Below are 16,831 nucleotides of genomic sequence, written 5' to 3' on the forward strand. Positions count from 1 at the left end.
GGACACTTTGGGCACTGGTTATTAGAGAAACTTTATGTTTCACTATGAGATTTTATGTCTGATATATAATCAACTTCATATTATCTGCTCTAATTAGAACTAGAAGCAGCTTAAAATGGAAAAAAGAAATTATTCCAAGATCTCATCTGAGGAGGCAGCTTTGGCTTACTTCCCCACTAATACTGGCCTCAAAAAACAAGATCCCTTCAGTCCAACTGGGCCTGGGTAGCCTGCTTTTTGTCTCATGGAGTGTTCTGAAGGGCTCAAAGAAAGTCTTAGTTTTTACAGTAGTAGCCCAATGGTATAGGACTTTTCCATGTCATAATTGTGTATTTGCAGGTAATGACTACTCTCTACTTCCATGATTTTCTCCTGGGTTCTTTTTTCTCATATGAAGAATGCTTGAAGCCATCTGTTAAGTTTTTCCTCAAACCCTCTCCTTTAGCAAAAGGACTGACTTTATCACAACACACTTAATTATTAATACCTCAATCAGGAAGGCAAACACACTAGTGCAGCAGAGATTACTAGAACAAGACAGTCAATTGAATTTACTCTATATTTATTGAACTGCCTGAGTTTTTAAAACCCATCATGGATGTGGAATTAGTACTGGGATCCAAACACCTCCTGGCTCCTGCCCTCTTCCCTGAATTATAACTGTTAATATCCACATCTTTGCCACTAATTTTTTTTCTAAATTTATTATAGAATATATGAGCCATTATGTTTGAGTTTGGTAGTTGTTAAATAAATGTTTGTCTAGAACTAGATGTACCTAAAATGAGTTGTGTTCATGTGTTGTGTATACAGGTATTTACAATGTAATAGGTATGGTGATATGGAATGTAGGTATTATATAGGACCACAGCAGAGGAATACTTCACCCAGTCTGAGTTGGTCAGAGACAGACTTTCTCTTTTAGAGAATGCATGGTAAGAGGCAGATAAAGTGAGAGTGGAGAGAAAAGGGTCAGTAGGAGAAAAATAGGAAGAGCATGAAGTATACAGGGAACTATAAACAGATGTGTGTTGCTGATGTAGTATTTGAGACAGGGATGGTGAGAAATGAAACTCGGATGGTAGTTAGGGGTCTAACATCTTGGAGGGCCATGTAAACCATATTGATGTAAATTTGATAGTGAAGGCAAAGCTCTGTGGGCATGGAGACCCTGTCGGTCTCTTTCATGCCACATTCCCAACATCGTACATTGATCTGACACACGGGTCCTGGTCCTCAGTAGATATTTTATGTGTAGATGAAATGAAATAGAATGAAAAAAAAAGGGATTTAAGCAGAGTCAATTAGAATTTTTGATAAATTGTCCTAACAGCAGTCTGAGAGTTGGATCCAAGGAGAATAGAAGTGGAATAAAGGAGACCAATAATGATGGGAAAAGATGAGGATCTGAAGTAGGGCAGTGGTCAGTCAGAGTGAGAATCTGAGACATATTGGACACTTAAACCTGTAGGACCTGGTGTTTGTGTGGCTGTTGTGGCTGTGAGAAGAAAAGGAGAGGGAGGAGGCATGTGTTATGGTGGTTGCCATCATTTAATTTAAAGAATATGAGGAGAAGAGTTGTCTAGGGGGAGGATCAAGTTCAAGTGTTTCTGAAGTCATTTTAGAATTTAAATTTCTTTCAATGTTTGCTTTAAAAATGAACCCGTGGAAAAATTCTAACAGGTTTTCAATGAAAATCCTCTAGAACTTCAAATTTTTCAAATATCCTGTGGGTATTGTTATTAGCATTAGGTGGGAACATAATCTAAAAACATGAGCACCCCACTCTTTTAAAAAAATTTTGATAACACCAAAACATTTTGGCATAATTAATTACCACTTATTCTTCACACACAAATTTGGGAAGAAAGAGAATGTGTTAACAGTTTGTTCTTCCCTTTTGCTTTCCCTTTTTTTTCTTTCTTTTTCCAGTATTCTTCCTCTGAGTCGAGCATTTTGCAGTGAAGAGGGGGCGGCATCAGCTCCCAAGTGGAGCCTCACTCTGAGTGGCCTTTGAAAGCTTCTCTGCTTTGCACGGGAAAGGAGCAATGCGTAGAGGCCAAGGAGAATTCCAAATAAACAGCATTTCTACTTCTGTCTCTCAATCTGCTTTTAACATTTGGTGAGGGGCGAAAACAAATCCAACAGAACAAAGGGCCACCCTTCATTCGAACCTGGTGTTCAAATAATATTAAATTTAATTTGTACTCAGATGGTTAAAAATATTGTTAAAATATGTAATTCTTGTACACTGAAGATTTATAAGAAATATGGTTAATGTTCTTTCTCACTCCTTGGCACTAGCTCTCTTCCTCTTCTAAATATATCTTTTATTATCTCAGAATATTCCTTTAGAATGAGTAACTTCATTCTCCCACATTTCAGAGTAAAATCTTTCAGGCCAAATAAGTTTGGTTCTAGACATGCTTACGGGGGATCCAGTTGGCAACTGGATATGCATACCTGAAGCTTGGGGCGGAGGCTGGGGCTCCGAGTGGCAGACTTTAGCAGAGACAGCGCCTTGAGAGACAGGGGTCATCTGGGGAGAAGGTGGAGAGGACCACCAGCAGAAAGCCACTGCTAAAACCTGAACAATAACATACACCTAAGAGGAAGAACAGGCTTTGCAGGGACAGAGCAACCTGATGGGAGAGGCCAGAGGAGGGCCTGGAGAGACATATCCCAGGAGGCAGGGCTAAAGAGAGTTCCAGAAGGAAGGACGCCGAGAACAAAGGAAACGGCAAGCAAGCCCACTTCTCTCTCATTAGCCTGGCCTCTTTAACCTGCCAGCCCTACAGTCACAGTCCTCCTCTCACCCAGCTCTCCTGAACCACAGGGAAGATGGTAGCCCACCATTGTTTCTGTTCTTAGGTTAATGGTTTATGCCATGCGAAGAGTGTCATTTCCTCCGTGTGCAAGTATGCCATTAGATTAGCTTCTTTTAGCATCACTTCCATCCAGTCTGTTTATGGGCTTTGTGGCTTTTAATAGTCTTCTCCTGCAAAGAGCTACAAGTAATTTGACTATAATGCGAGTGTTTCAATAGTCATTATTTTCGGGGTTACTCAGCCAATTTTACCATTGTTCACTCAGGGATATTTTTTAGTTCACCCTCCTTGTTCAGGATGTAACAGATAAAATACCTTGCTCAGAGCCAAACAGAAATAATTTAGATTCTTCTTCCATGGACTTCCTACTTTGTTGTATTAAGTGAACTCCTAACAGTTTTGAGAAGAATAAACAGAAAAGTCTATTTTATTGTACAGCGCTCTGAATAAGGATGACGCTACCTGTCTGATTCATATCAGTTCAGATCTGTATTTTATCCACAGATGATGCGGTTCTGTTGTTCCCTGAATAGATGGGAGTGTAGATAGGTTTACCCACTGTAAAATGAAGTTTATGTACAGGATTCAAACCTCTTAATGTAGGCACGAGTGGTACTTATCGAAGCATTCTCATTGTGTTAATTTACATTTTCCCATTTCTCCTGGGGAAAGATTTTGTTATCAATCTTAAAGATCATTACAATGAAGAAATGATTTTAAAAATTGTTACTTTTGGTTCACAGGAATACAGGTCTGTGTAAAGATAAAATAAGATGGGTCTAATAATGCTATTTTTTTATCAAGTGCATGTCAAAACTCATCATATACCTTATTTTCCATGGCCTTTTGGTGAGTTTGTTTTGATTCTATCTTCTATTTATGAAAAATTAAGATATAAAGAAGTAAAGATATTTATCCAAAGCCACATAGGCATTAGATGTGAATAACATCAGTAGTGCTGCCACAACAACTTGACTTTTTCCTCTACAGTTGCTTAAAATATTGATAGAGCCCTTGAAAGCTTTCTCATCCATTTTTCTTTTTCTCCTTATAGTATTGATTTCTATTTCTTTAACTTTAAAAATTCACATAGCACAATTGTTAAGAAGTTCCAAAGTAACTTTCTTAAATTTGGCTTTTCACCTAAATTTTAGACTTTTTTTAAAAAGATCTAAGTGTACTGCATATGATATGGCTAATAAATAATGCAGATGATGTTCATCAATATTGAGCAGAAGATACATTGAGCTTTGAAAAGTTTGTTTTCAAAAAACTGAACCCATCCTTTAGGGGTTTTTTTGCTTGTTTTTTGTTTTTGTTTTTCCCTTTTCCTGAGAGCTACTAACTTCATAAAGGATTGTTAGAATATTAGTTTATGTTTAGTCTGGCAAAATAAAAAAATAAAATTGCATTATTCCTTTTATCCAAAATTAAATGCTATTCCTTAAAATTTTCCTTCTGGCATTAATAGCCCATGTGAAATTCTAGGAGATTGAGAAAAGACTGTAACTCATGTGGATAAATATTAATTTCTGTAATAGATGTACTATGAAATGCATGTGTAAAGTCTGCGAAGATTTATTAGGGAGGGATAGGTCTTGGCCATTCTCTAACTTTCTTCATCTTTAAAGGATCAGCATTTATTAGGTTAACTTTAAATATTTGAGAGCAAGGGGGATCCCTGGGTGGCTCAGCGGTTTAGCGCCTGCCTTTGGCCCAGGGCACGATCCTGGAGTCCTGGGATCGAGTCCCACGTCGGGCTCCCGGCATGGAGCCTGCTTCTCCTTCTGCCTGTGTCTCTGCCTCCCCCCTCCTCTATGTCTATCATAAATAAATAAATAAATAAATCTTTAAAAAAAATTTTGAGAGCAAAATCTTGACATATTGACTAAATCTGAATCCTTGCTATAATATCAAACATAACTGAAAATTCAGAAACATTGTCATTTATTGAATAATCCTGGTAATTTTTATGAAAGCAAAGTATATAAAACAAATGATGATCTTTAACAGGGGAATCATAAGTGAGAGTGTCATCTAAGAATTTCCTTTCTCTTGGCTGTTGCTTGTCCCCCCCTCCTCTTAATGGTAGAAAACAAGTGAGACACAGTGGGAAGAGGCGACCTCCAAAGTATGAAACTTAGGCCCTGGACTCAGTCTCAGTGTGTGGTATTAAAAGGTGAAAATCAAGAACTGTGACTTGGAGTGGTGCTGAGGTCAACACTCAGAAACCAAATTTCCCTTCAAGCTTTCACCTCCCTCTGCATTCTTCTTCTCTGTGATTGATCCCTCCATCTACCCAGGCTGGGAGCTTCACTTTAGTCCACTGGATGTTAGCCTCACATCTAATCAGGGATCATGCCCTACCGATTCTGCCTCTTTCCTCAGTCTTCTCACTATAGCCTGACTTGCAATTTATGGTAAAATTGTTTCCCACCTGGGTTGGTATAATGTCTCCTACTTGAACCTTCAGCCCTGCTTGTTCCCACCCACCTCTTCCCCAGCAGCTCCTCTGGCACATACACATAATCTGCATTTCAACCACTGATGCTCCTAACATAGAAGTCTCATCGTGTCATGCTCTTTTTAAAATCTGCCTTTCACTCCCCATCACCTTTGGGTCGAGTCTGAACACATTAACATGACTTATAAAACCTATATTGGTCTTGTTCCAGTTTACCTCTCTAGGAACATTTCTCACCCCAGAGAAATACTTCAGCCAGTGATGAAACTCTTTCAGGTCAGGGTATGACGCTTGCTCTGGCTATAGGCCTGGCCTTATGTGCAATCCCCTTTACTTAAAACAAACAAGGAACCAGCTCCTCCTCTTCTCCTACCCCATTCCTACCTTTTGCCTAGGTAAATCCTATTCTAGGTTTTCCGTTTGGACCTTACTTTTTCAAGGAAACCTTACTGGACACCTGTGAAAGAGTTACATCCCCTTAGCATAGCCAATACTCCTCTGTCATCACACTTGTCATGCTGTATTTTAAATGCCTTTATTTTCAAAAGGAGCTTTCACAGGCAGTTAGCTCCATGAGGGCAGGGACTGAGGGTTTCTTGTCCATTGTTATATACATAATACCTAGTGGCTTATAATAAGCCCACATTAAATGTCAGATGATGATTACAAAGATGGAGTTCATACCAAGTCATCAGTAGAAGTAGAGTGAGGAAAGTAGAAATCAAAGCAGATATGGAGCCATACCAAGGGCTCTAGAGACCAAGAAAGCTGAGAAAGAACAGTGCTGGGAAATGGAAAAGCAGCAGGCCTGTCTTGTCCTGTCCCACAATATGTGAGGCCTGAGACAAGGAAAAAAAATTGATGCACATATATATCTATTACAAACTATTCTAGTTTAAATTCAAGCCACTAAGATGCTAGGTAAAGTATATTTCCTATACTTTGACAAATACATACTTTACAAATATATGTTCATAAAAACCTGAGAAGGCCATATATTATTTTAGAATTCCCAGACACATCAAAGTTTGTGCCAGATCATGGAAGCACAGAGTGGCTCCTGTCCCAGCCTCTTTTTTTTTTTTTTTTTACCCTGGTCCAGTCCCATACTGCAGGAGTATGGACACCCAATCCTGGCTGCCAAGCTCCACCTACATTCCCTAAAAACAGCCATGCTGGTCCCACATGGGTATTATCTGCCTCAAGGGACAGAGATCTAGAAAAGAGACCTATGTAAGACCTGGCAGTAGTTCTAGAGCCATTTGGGAATGAACATATGAAATCCCAGATACCCAGAATGTGGCTTAGAATGTGGGGGAGGAGAGCATAGACTCCACAGGGACCAATCTCCTTGGCCTGCAGCCTGGGGAGAGGCCTGGTCATAGACAGTTGTGCCTAAGGGTGATATTGCAAGCAGTTGATCTGAATATATTGGGAGCTTATACTCCTGGTATACTACAAGTGTCTATCTGTGAGGGTATAGCATTGTAAAGGACTATCTAATACCGTATTTTTTAAAAATCCGAAGGTTGTAGATACATTTTTCCTGACTAACCTCTCATTTCTCCTTCGAGACCATGTGACTCTCTGTTCTCTTGTATTCCAGGAAGCAGCCTAAAATCACAGTCTTTCAAGCCAAAACAGGTTCTGAGTTGTGAGTCAGTTTAAGTTCTGAGTTGTCCATTTACTGGCTGTGGAGCCCTGGGCAGAGTATTTCATCTGATGAGTGGAGGTAATAAAATCTTCCTCTAGGGTTGTAGCTAAAGTACATGAGGTTAAAGCCTTTAAAAGGCTTAGCTCAAGTAAATGCTCAACAGATCATAGTGCTGTCATCATCATCATAATCACTGTCATTATTTTTAGAGCTGTTATGTCTTATTGTCTGTAACTATTGCAATGACCTTGGGCAAGTCATGTAACCCCTAAGAACCTCAGTTTCTTCATCCATAAAATGAGGTCTTTGGAGCAGAGGATAAGTCCAGTTAAGAGTAGGGACTTTTGGAGTTCTTCTTTTTCAGTTTACACTAAACCTGAACTTGACCCCAGTCTACATCGTAAATCATTAATGGAAGTTACTACTATGCATATAATGTCACTGAAGTTCTAGTTTAAGCAAACCTGATATTGAAAATCTTAAATATTTTGTAAAAACTAAAAAAATCGGGATCCCTGGGTGGCACAGCGGTTTAGCACCTGCCTTTGGCCCAGGACGCAATCCTGGAGACCCGGGATCGAATCCCACGTCGGGCTCCCAGTGCATGGAGCCTGCTTCTCCCTCTGCCTATGTCTCTGCCTCTCTCTCTCTCTGTGTGTGTGTGACTATCATAAATAAATAAAAATAAAAAAAAAAACTAAAAAAACTCTGGATTGAACATGCAGTTTAGGAAACAAGTATATATTTGCTTTACAGAAAGACTCATCGTAGGGTTCCTTTGCTCACTGGTTCTTCTAATACATTAAAAGTCAAGTTTAATTTACAAAAAGGTATTTACTTTGCCTACAACTTTTCTGTGAGTCATAGAATCCTTTGAGAATTGATTAAATCTGACTCCTCTTTCCCCAAAATGAGCATGGTTGCAAATATTGCATAGAATTCTTGGAGGAGGGAGTCCATGGATCTTAAGAATCCAAAACAAAAACGTAAAGCCAAAACAGAAACAAAGCCAATGAAAATGGGATGTGCTGAGGATATTGGAGGCATTTCTAAAAGCCGACTTCCAAGCACCTGGGCCTTTTCAGTTTTAGAGAAACAAAGAGAGAAGTAACATTTATTGAAGGCATACTCTGTGCCAGCCACTGCACTAAGTAAGCATTTTTATGTGTTATGATGTTCTTTCCCTTGCAAACCTAAAAAAAGGCAGGTATTTCTGATGAGAAAACTGAGGGTCAGATAGTAATTCCCCAAAGTGACATCACTAGTTAACAAATAGTACAAGCAAAACCTGATTCTGGAGTCTGACTCTAAAGCTATCACACCATGAGAAAAAGCCCTAAATTCCTTCACTCCCAAATCTTTATAAAAGAATAATCACAGAAATCCGGAGATTTGTCTTCCGGAGTGAACTTCTTACAAAGGAACACCTGAAGCCAGCTTCACGTTGACGGCCAATCCCTTCCCCTTGCCAGTGCCTCTCCCTGGCGCTGGGCGGCCCTGCAGGAGCGCTGGGCTGCTGGTGCGATGGGGTGGGGGCAGGCAGAGATCCGAGGGAGGAGGGATTCTCTGCGCTGGATGGGAGTCAGAAGTTCTGATCCCCTACGTGCCCCGCCCCGGTAAGGGTTTCAACTGACATCTGTGTAAAATAGTTGTCAGCTGAGGAGCAGAGAAGTGGCCTGTCAAACTCCGAATGTCCCATTTGCCAAGTCTCACATGAGAAAAGTGAAGACAGGTCCCACTGCGAAAAGAAGACCTGCTTTCCAAAAGATTTATTACATAAGGGTCATGTTGCATAACATGTGCTCTGCCCAGTAGACTCGACTCCTCCTTGATTCATTCATATTTTGCAAGGTAGCTAATTAATCTCTTTTAAAAGGGGGGGATATGATGGAGGGGAATAAATGAAGGGCCTTGTGTGAATGACAGTACAGCCAGAGTCTTGCTGGAGTTCCGTCTTGGTTCTGTAAGCTAATATTGAACTTGCTTCATAAACAGCCCGGCCAGATACTGTGCAGAAATCACTGAGGTTTGTATACTTTAAGACCTTATATATTAAGGTGAAGTCTGTATCCCCATGTTCTAACCTGTCAAAATAGAACATTCTTGGTGAGTTGGGAATAACAACCACAAATCCATTTTTGGTTTCAAGTCATTTTAAGATATGCTATCTTATCACCTCAGACTTCACAGTGTGTCCTGGAGAGCGTGCTGTTTTCACCGTGATACTAAGGCACAGTGAGATTTGGTATTTGATTTAGATTATCCTCATGATTTCCCACATGATACAGAACTTGCTTCATGAAGTCACTTGCTGCTAAGCATTTGAGACCTTTACGTGGCATAAAGAGAACACCACCGCTTGGAAGTGTTTAGGGGGGAAACATGCATATTTAGAAGTAGCCGACATTTGATACGTAATTTTTCTTATGTGCTATGTATGATGCGAGACATTCTCCACCTAACGCGAGGGCAGTGCCTTCTTTTTATATCAGGAAGGCAGCCCAGCAGAGTGGTTAAAGTATGGACCCTAGAGCCGGACAGTGTGGCTTTGCCTGCCAGCTCTGCCACTTACCTGCTTTGTGATCTTGAGCAAAATACTTAATTTTCGTGTGCTCTGTTTTCATATCTACAACATGCAGGTAATAGTAAGTTCCTCCCTGACTGTGTTAATTTGCAAGATTGAGTAAATTAATATAGGCATAAAGTGCTTAGAACAGTGTTGGTATAAACAAATGTAATGTGTTAGCCGTTGGTATACAAACCTGCGAAAATGACCAGTAAGCTCTACAGTCGAGGTGAGGGGGTTTAAAAAACAAGTCTGTTTATCCTTAGTTTAGGATAAGGCTTCACCTGAGTTTGTTTTTACTTCTGTATTGAGAAAGCACTAACTAGGATGGCTTCCATCCCTCTGTTGTCTTATATTGTCTGCCTATGAGTCAGTGATCCCATAACATCTGTGGCCAAAGGATCCTCACGTCCCCGTAAATGGAAATGTGCACCACATATTTGGTAGATTGAATAAATACCATATTTCACATATCATACCCGTGCCAAATGTATGTCAGCCCTATTGTGATAATGATATCTTTATTTTAAATGTCCCTGACTTCATAAGAGCGTCGTGTATAATCAGTGAATACTCATGGGAAAGAAAAGAATAATAATATGTAATGAGCCCTTCAAATCATTCCATGTGTGAAAAGTGTCTTCATACCTGAAAAGGCTGGGGAAATAAAGCCGTTCATTCATTCAAAATCTGTATTGCGTGTCTGTCAGAGGCCTAGCATTGTTCTAGAAGCTGGGAATAAAGCACCTAGAATACAGCTGTTGCTGTCATGGAGACTGCATTGTAGTCAAAGGAGACAGGGAACAAGTAAATAAAACAAGATAATTTTAGAGACAAATAAGTGAATGGAGTAAATAAAATAGAACCGCATAATAGAGGAAAAGCCTTGTTAAAGATCTCAGCTGAGACTCAACTGAATTTAGGGTTGAGAGTTCCACACTGAGGGAATAGCAAAGACAAAACCTTTGAGATAAGAATGAATTTGATATGTTCAAGAAAAAGAAAAGAAGCTTAGGTCTTGGAAGAGGGAGGGGTCAGCAAGTGGAGGTGATACAAGGTGAGGTTTTGGAAGTAAGCAGAGACTTAATCATGTGGCAACTGTAGGCCATGGTAAGGAGATGGATTTTATTCAGAGCGTGGTGGGAAGCCATTATGCCTAGGAGTAACACGTAAGATTTGTATTTTTAAACAGTTTGGCTGCTATGTGGAGACCAAGTATAGGGGAACATAAACACTCCCAGAGAGATCCATTCAGAGCCATTAGCTGTAGCCCAGATGGACGTTGATGGCTTGGACTAGAAAGTGGCAGTGACATGGAGAGAAGCAGAAAGACTTGCAATTTATGCTGGAGTACAGACAGGACTTGGTCACAGTCTGGATGTAGGTGGTAAGCAAAAGGAAAAACCAAGGAATCCCATATTTTAAGGTCTTACTTAAGTCCTGCCTTCACAGTGAAACTTCTCCAGCTGTTCTAACTCACTTCTCTTTCCTTTCGGTGGAGCAATTGGTTTTTGAGCTCACATCATAAGGCACAGTTCGAAGTATTTAGGATACGCTAGTGAACAAAAGAAAGATCCCTGCCCTTCTGAGGTTATGTTCTCTCCTGTACTACTTCTCTCTCTGGGCCTGTAATTCACACTAAATTGTGCGTGTCTTTGTATTCTAGTCTCTAAGTGTTTCAGATATATTTTTTTTGTTATCCAAATAGTCACCTTCTCAAGGACCAAAGACCTCTGCTTTCAGTTTGTCATGATGTCTAGCTCAGTACTGGAGGAACAAAAGTAACAGTGAAAATATATCTTTTTCATTGATAATTTCTTGTTTATAGGCTTGCCTGCCTTAAGTAAATTTGTGAAAATCCAAAATTGCAATTCAGATAATTGGAAAAGCAATCATTTTTCCATTAAAAAGGGATTATTTACTCACTGAAGAGTTACTTTAAAATAACAGACTCCCCTAATGAATGTAATTAAAAGTTTGTTAACAGGCCATTATGTATTTGTCAGGGGATGTGGGTAGAGGAACTGAAGCTAGAGTATCAGGGGCCACACAGTCAATTTAAAATTAATCCAAAATGAAGAGAAAGGAGCTGAAAATTAGAATTGTAACTAAAAAAGAAAATAATTTCTGATTTCTGAAAATTTAAACATACCAACAACTTGATAGAAGATTTTTATTTTCTAAACTTACAATATAAGCGACAATTAAATTCCTTCTTTAACCAGAGCACATTCATCCTGGCAATGAAAAGTAATCATTCTAATATACAAGAAAATTGGCTTCTGGTTACAGCTTTTAGAGTATATCTTAAAATATGAAGAAGAAAACAAAATTCATGGTTTGATGTTTTATAAGGAAAATTGAACACTTCATAAACACTCCTAGAATATCGACCCTTTTCATGCCCCTTTGTAGTCATGTTGGCATTGAGGTGCTCTTACTAGTGTAATGTTCCAGCCACAACACCTGTCCTATGAGTTAATTAAGCTTTTGAGCACAATCCAAGGAATTCAATGAATGTTTATGACTTTATTTATGTGGAACATGCTTCTGAATTCTAGAATAACTTTAAACCCAAGGTTTAAAGAAAACATCCCTTTTATAAGGGGCCCTTAAAACGTGATTCTATATTTCTCATCATGTTTCCTTTTGAAGACCATCATAATTATTTATCAATGGAAAAGAAAGCCTTTCATCAGGTAGTATGCCATAGCACAGTTCATGTGAGAGTGTAGATGCTATTCTCTTTCCTTCATTCACTCATTCATTCATTCGATACATTTGTTCAGTGCTTTCTCTGGGCAAGTCACTAGGCAAAAGCAGCAAGTCAGTGTGGTCTCTAGCTCAGAAGAGCTTGTAGCTTCTTGGGGGGAAAAGACAGATACACAATAGAATGTCTTAAATACTGTAAAAGACTTATTAGTGAAACGTATCGCAGGTTCAAAAGAGAGCAAGATACTTTCTTCTGATGGAAATGGAAAGGCTTCCTGGAAGAGATGGCATTTCAAATGCCACTTGAAGATAGAATTTGAAAGGAGACAGAAAGGCAAGGGCATCCTAGGAAGCCTAAGCAAGGTGATAGAACTAAAAAAATAAATAAATAAAATAATATAAAGTGTGTATGTATAAGAACCAACCAGTGCTTTGTGTAGTAAAATTTCTAGAGTGACCACTAGGTGTAAGGCACTGCCTAAGAAGCCAGAGTCAGAAAGAAAAGCATTTTGTCCTCATCCCTGGGAAATAGTTCAGTTTAGCACATCTTAAAGGATTTTCAGTTAAGTTTAAGAACTGTGATGGATGCTGAACCGAGATGTTGGGATTGTATTCTATGGCGATGGTTTTGGTGATGGAGATACTATCGCTTATCATACACTAAATCCTTCAGCATTCTGTGCACTTTAGTAAGAATTTACATGCATTAGTTCCTTCTGGTCTCCTCATAAGTGTGTTTATTCCTACTTGTCAGCTGAGAAAATGGGCTTAACAAGTCAATTAATTCATTGAATGCTGCCCAGCTGGTAAGTAGCAGAGTAGAGATTTGAACAGGTGTACGATATGAGATTGAACAGATGTACAGTATGGGATTGGACAGGTCTACGGTATGGGATTTCAGAGCCTGTATCTCACTAAGGTGAGCAAATGGAAGATATTTGAACAGGAAAGTGATTGATTCAAGCTATCCTCAAAAATTCATTTAACCACACGGGGGAATATAGTGATTAAAGAATTATGCTAGTGAACAGCTAATGAGGACCTAAATGAAGGTAACAGTAGTGAGTATGAAAAGGTTAAGGAGATGAAAAATGTCATAAAAGTAACTAACTTGGTTCAGGGGCAAGGAAGAGGGAAAGGTCAAATGCAGATTCAAATTTCAGAGTCTATATAACCAGAAAACTAGTGGTACCAGGCAGCAAAATAAAGACCACAAGAGGAGGAATGTCCCTTCTAGGGTTGGGAGGTGGGCTGGGATGACCAGTTGCATTTTGTACAAGTTGAAGTTGAGATGCCAAAGGGATTATACAGGTGAGAGGAGTCCAGCAGGTGTTCAGAAATACAAAAGCTGAGCTTGGAGAAAAGGTATTTAGACATGGAATAAATTCACATTCTTCCAATGGTACAGAGGCCAAGGACTGATAAAGGACTTCAAAACTGTAGTTTTATTAAGATGGAGAAATCAGAAGCCAGATTTATGAAGTGATAGTAAAAAAGCTGAGAAAGGAAGTGTAGGCTATGCTAAAAGGAATTAAAGGAAAATACAGAGTAGTTTATAGACTAAGAAACTAACAAAATCAGGGAAGTTTTCTTTGTTTTCTTTAAGAATGAACTGACTGAAGAAAGATGGTAACTTATAGAGTAAGATCTTGGAATTGGTGGGGCTGCATTAACTCAAGGGCACACGTGCTGGGTTAGCCAGGTGAGGGATGGCTGATGCCTCCTTCAGATTCATTCAGTCTCTTGCCACCCCTTTAATGACCGCTTAAATGCAACCTCTCTGCTAGGACTTATGCTCTCCCATGGTTTCCCTTATAGAAGCTTAAATGTTTTTTATCACATTCTTCTACCACTCTTGGTACATACATGCACCATGGACCAGTAGTCCTCAACCATCAGTGTGTTTCCAATCATTTGGAGGGTCGGTTAAAACACAGACTTCTGGGTCCCACTCCCAGAGTTTATAATTCTGCGGTCCGGGATGGAGCCTGGGAATTTGCTTTACTAACAAGTTAGTAGATGATGCAGATGCTTCTGGGTACCACACTTTGTATACCACCAAACTAAACGAAGGACCAGTACAAATAAAAGGTTTGGGAGTTTGAGGATAGCCTAGTATGCCAGGCCTGGATATGGTCTGGAAAATACTCCAGGAATCAGGCATGATTTAAAGGCAGGCAAAAAAAGAATGGAATAATTTGCCTAGCTCCTTTGAAAGAAAAATACTTCAAAGAAAGTAATAGCATAATCCCTACTGAACACAAAGTTTTCTGAGGTCTAGATTTTTAAATTTAGGTATAGATTTTTTAAAAAATGAAATAAAAATTAAAAGTGAAAACCACAGCAATGACTATAAGTTTATTTTAATTGGGGGTGAGGGTGGTAAGGGCAGAGGGAGAGAGAATCTTAAGCAGGCTCCACTCCCTGTGTGGAGCCCTATGTGGGGCTTGATCTCAAGACCCTGAGACCATGACCTGAGCAGGAATCAAGAATCTGATGCTTAACCAACTGAGCCACCCAGGTGCCCAATACGAGTTTGTTCTAATCATGAACTAAATATTATGTGAGCCCGAAGTGCACAATTGCTATTTGGGGGAAAATAAGTATAGAGCTAGCATGCCACAGTTCCATTTTGAGCGCTATTTTGTTATTATTCGTAACAACCGAGATCATGGGGCCTGACATATGCACAGTTCTAAGAGCTGGTATGGTAATTACCATTTTGATTGCTGCATCTAATTATTCCCTTAGGTTTACCTGTCCCTGATAGTTACCATGCAAATCTGACATAAGCAGATATATCAAATCTCTGAATTTGGGTGAGCGCAATATGCTCTGTACATCACTAAAGTGTTGGCTGTGGTTGGCAAATGTGCTAAGTTGCACAACCAAAGGTCCAAAATCCTTTCTGACATTTAAAACATCAGCCATTTCAAGTTTCTTTCATTCAGTCAAATGCTCACTAAACTAACTCATCAGTGACCATCAGCCTAGCATAAGGGAAACAGCCAATCAGTCATAGCCACACTGTGCAACATGGATATATCAGAAGCCTTATTATGATCACATGATCAGATGCCACTAGGTGCAAAGTGAGATTAGATATATGAATACATGATGTATCATTTTGGATCCAAGCTCATTTCACCATGATAATCCTCCCAAATGACTGAAAAATTAGGTTTTTGGCATTGAAAAGCATAAACATCCCTGTTAATGTTATCAACCTCAAATTGTCACCTGCTGTGAATCTTTATTTAAAACCAAAAAATGCGTAAGAAAGGAAAGAAAGAAATTCTTCAGGCCTAATGGTATGCAAATAAACTATTCTGGACTAACAGAATATAGACACAGTTCATATTTTGAGAACACATTCCTTTTTGAAATAAAAAGCAATTTCAAAATAAAGATTTAGTTGCCTACCTAAAAAAAAAAAAAAAAAATCCCTTTAAGTCTAAGTGATACCAAAAACTCCAAACTGTTGGGTGCCTGGATGACTCAGTTGGTTAAGCATCTGCCTTCAGCTCAGGTCATGATCTTAGGATCCTGGGATCAAGTCCACACTGCGATCCTTGCTCAGCAGGGAGCCTGCTTCTCCCTCTGCCCCTTACCCTTTGCCCCTGCTCTTGCTCTGTCTCTCTCTCTCTCTCAAATACAGAAATAAAATCTATTTTAAAAAAGTTTTTAAACTCCAAATTGTTATGATAAATAAGTATTTTGAGAGTTGCATTGCTTTGCTGGGCAGGAGAGGTGGGTGTCAGACGATTCGATTTCATTTTTACCTCGGCCAAGTAGTAGTTTCTGAGTAGCTGAGAGCTCTGAGAAAAATTACATGAAAGAAAGTAATTGTCAGCCTTTTAGGATATATTTGGTTCAGTGTCGTCAGAAGGCAGTCTGCCCTCTCCCTGGAATCAAGTTGCAAACACTATCCTCAATAGTAATTAGAGCTAAGCGGCAATTACAGGACGTATGATTTGTTCAGACGCACTGGCCAGCGGCTGTTTCCTAGCACCACATTTCACAGAAGCACCAGGTTGAAATGATGGAATTATTTCTCTCTCAATGTAATGCTTCGTACAGTGCTCGAATGCAGAAGTGAACGTGGACTGTAATCTTAACTACGAAGGTAAGCATTGCTGGGTGATCAGCATTTACACCTCAGGGAACTTTTTCGTGAAGGATGTGACAGAAATGTAAAACAGTTAAAATCAATTTCAGAAGAAGAGAAAAGTAGCAGAATTGGAGCAAATAGAATTTGCTAATTTCACAACTCCCCTGCCCAATAACGTCCCGGTTTTCCTAACTTGTTTTTATTTAGATTGTAATACTGGTTCACTTTGCTAAATAGAATGAAGATGTGACTGCTTGCCCACAGTTCCTTTATCTTTTTTTCTTTTTGAAGTGTGTCTCAGAATAACTAGGAGGTAAAAATGAAATTCAGGTTTAATCCAAGTGTTTAGAACCCTCTCTCACTTTTCTCTTGCGAAAGTATATTTAAGCTGATGATTGTACCTATTCAGGAATTCGCATCCAAACGGACAGGATAGTGGCTGGTAGCCTGTCCCCAAATTAGGTGACGTGGGTGGTTTGCACTCTTGTCACCTGAT

At 39.4% G+C, this 16,831-nt stretch overlaps 1 protein-coding gene and 1 long non-coding RNA gene across 17 annotated transcripts in view; one reads left to right on the plus strand and one right to left on the minus strand.

Annotated features, from left to right (window-relative positions):
- Positions 1 to 16,831, plus strand: part of ZNF385B (zinc finger protein 385B) — a 388,911-nt gene that overhangs the window by 259,500 nt on the left and 112,580 nt on the right. Inside the window, exons 1-2 of one of the 16 annotated variants that reach the window (XM_077883213.1) lie at positions 10,429 to 10,569; positions 16,305 to 16,350. The exons of 13 other annotated variants lie outside the window; for them this stretch is intronic. Coding sequence is in view for 1 of the 3 variants with exons in the window: in XM_077883205.1 (XP_077739331.1) it covers positions 10,500 to 10,569 (70 nt within the window). In the remaining 2 variants the exon portion in view is untranslated. Of the gene's footprint in view, positions 1 to 10,359; positions 10,570 to 16,170; positions 16,351 to 16,831 lie in introns of those variants that run through there. 2 more of the 16 variants (XM_077883205.1, XM_077883212.1) reach the window with 2 other exon arrangements.
- Positions 8,701 to 10,244, minus strand: LOC144304688 (uncharacterized). The gene is made up of 2 exons (XR_013371624.1): positions 10,161 to 10,244; positions 8,701 to 9,030 (listed from the first exon to the last, which is right to left on the minus strand). It is a non-coding gene; the product is annotated as an uncharacterized LOC144304688 (long non-coding RNA).

This window comes from Canis aureus, chromosome 34 (genome assembly GCF_053574225.1).
Source record: "Canis aureus isolate CA01 chromosome 34, VMU_Caureus_v.1.0, whole genome shotgun sequence".
NCBI classification, from domain to species: Eukaryota; Metazoa; Chordata; class Mammalia; order Carnivora; family Canidae; genus Canis; species Canis aureus.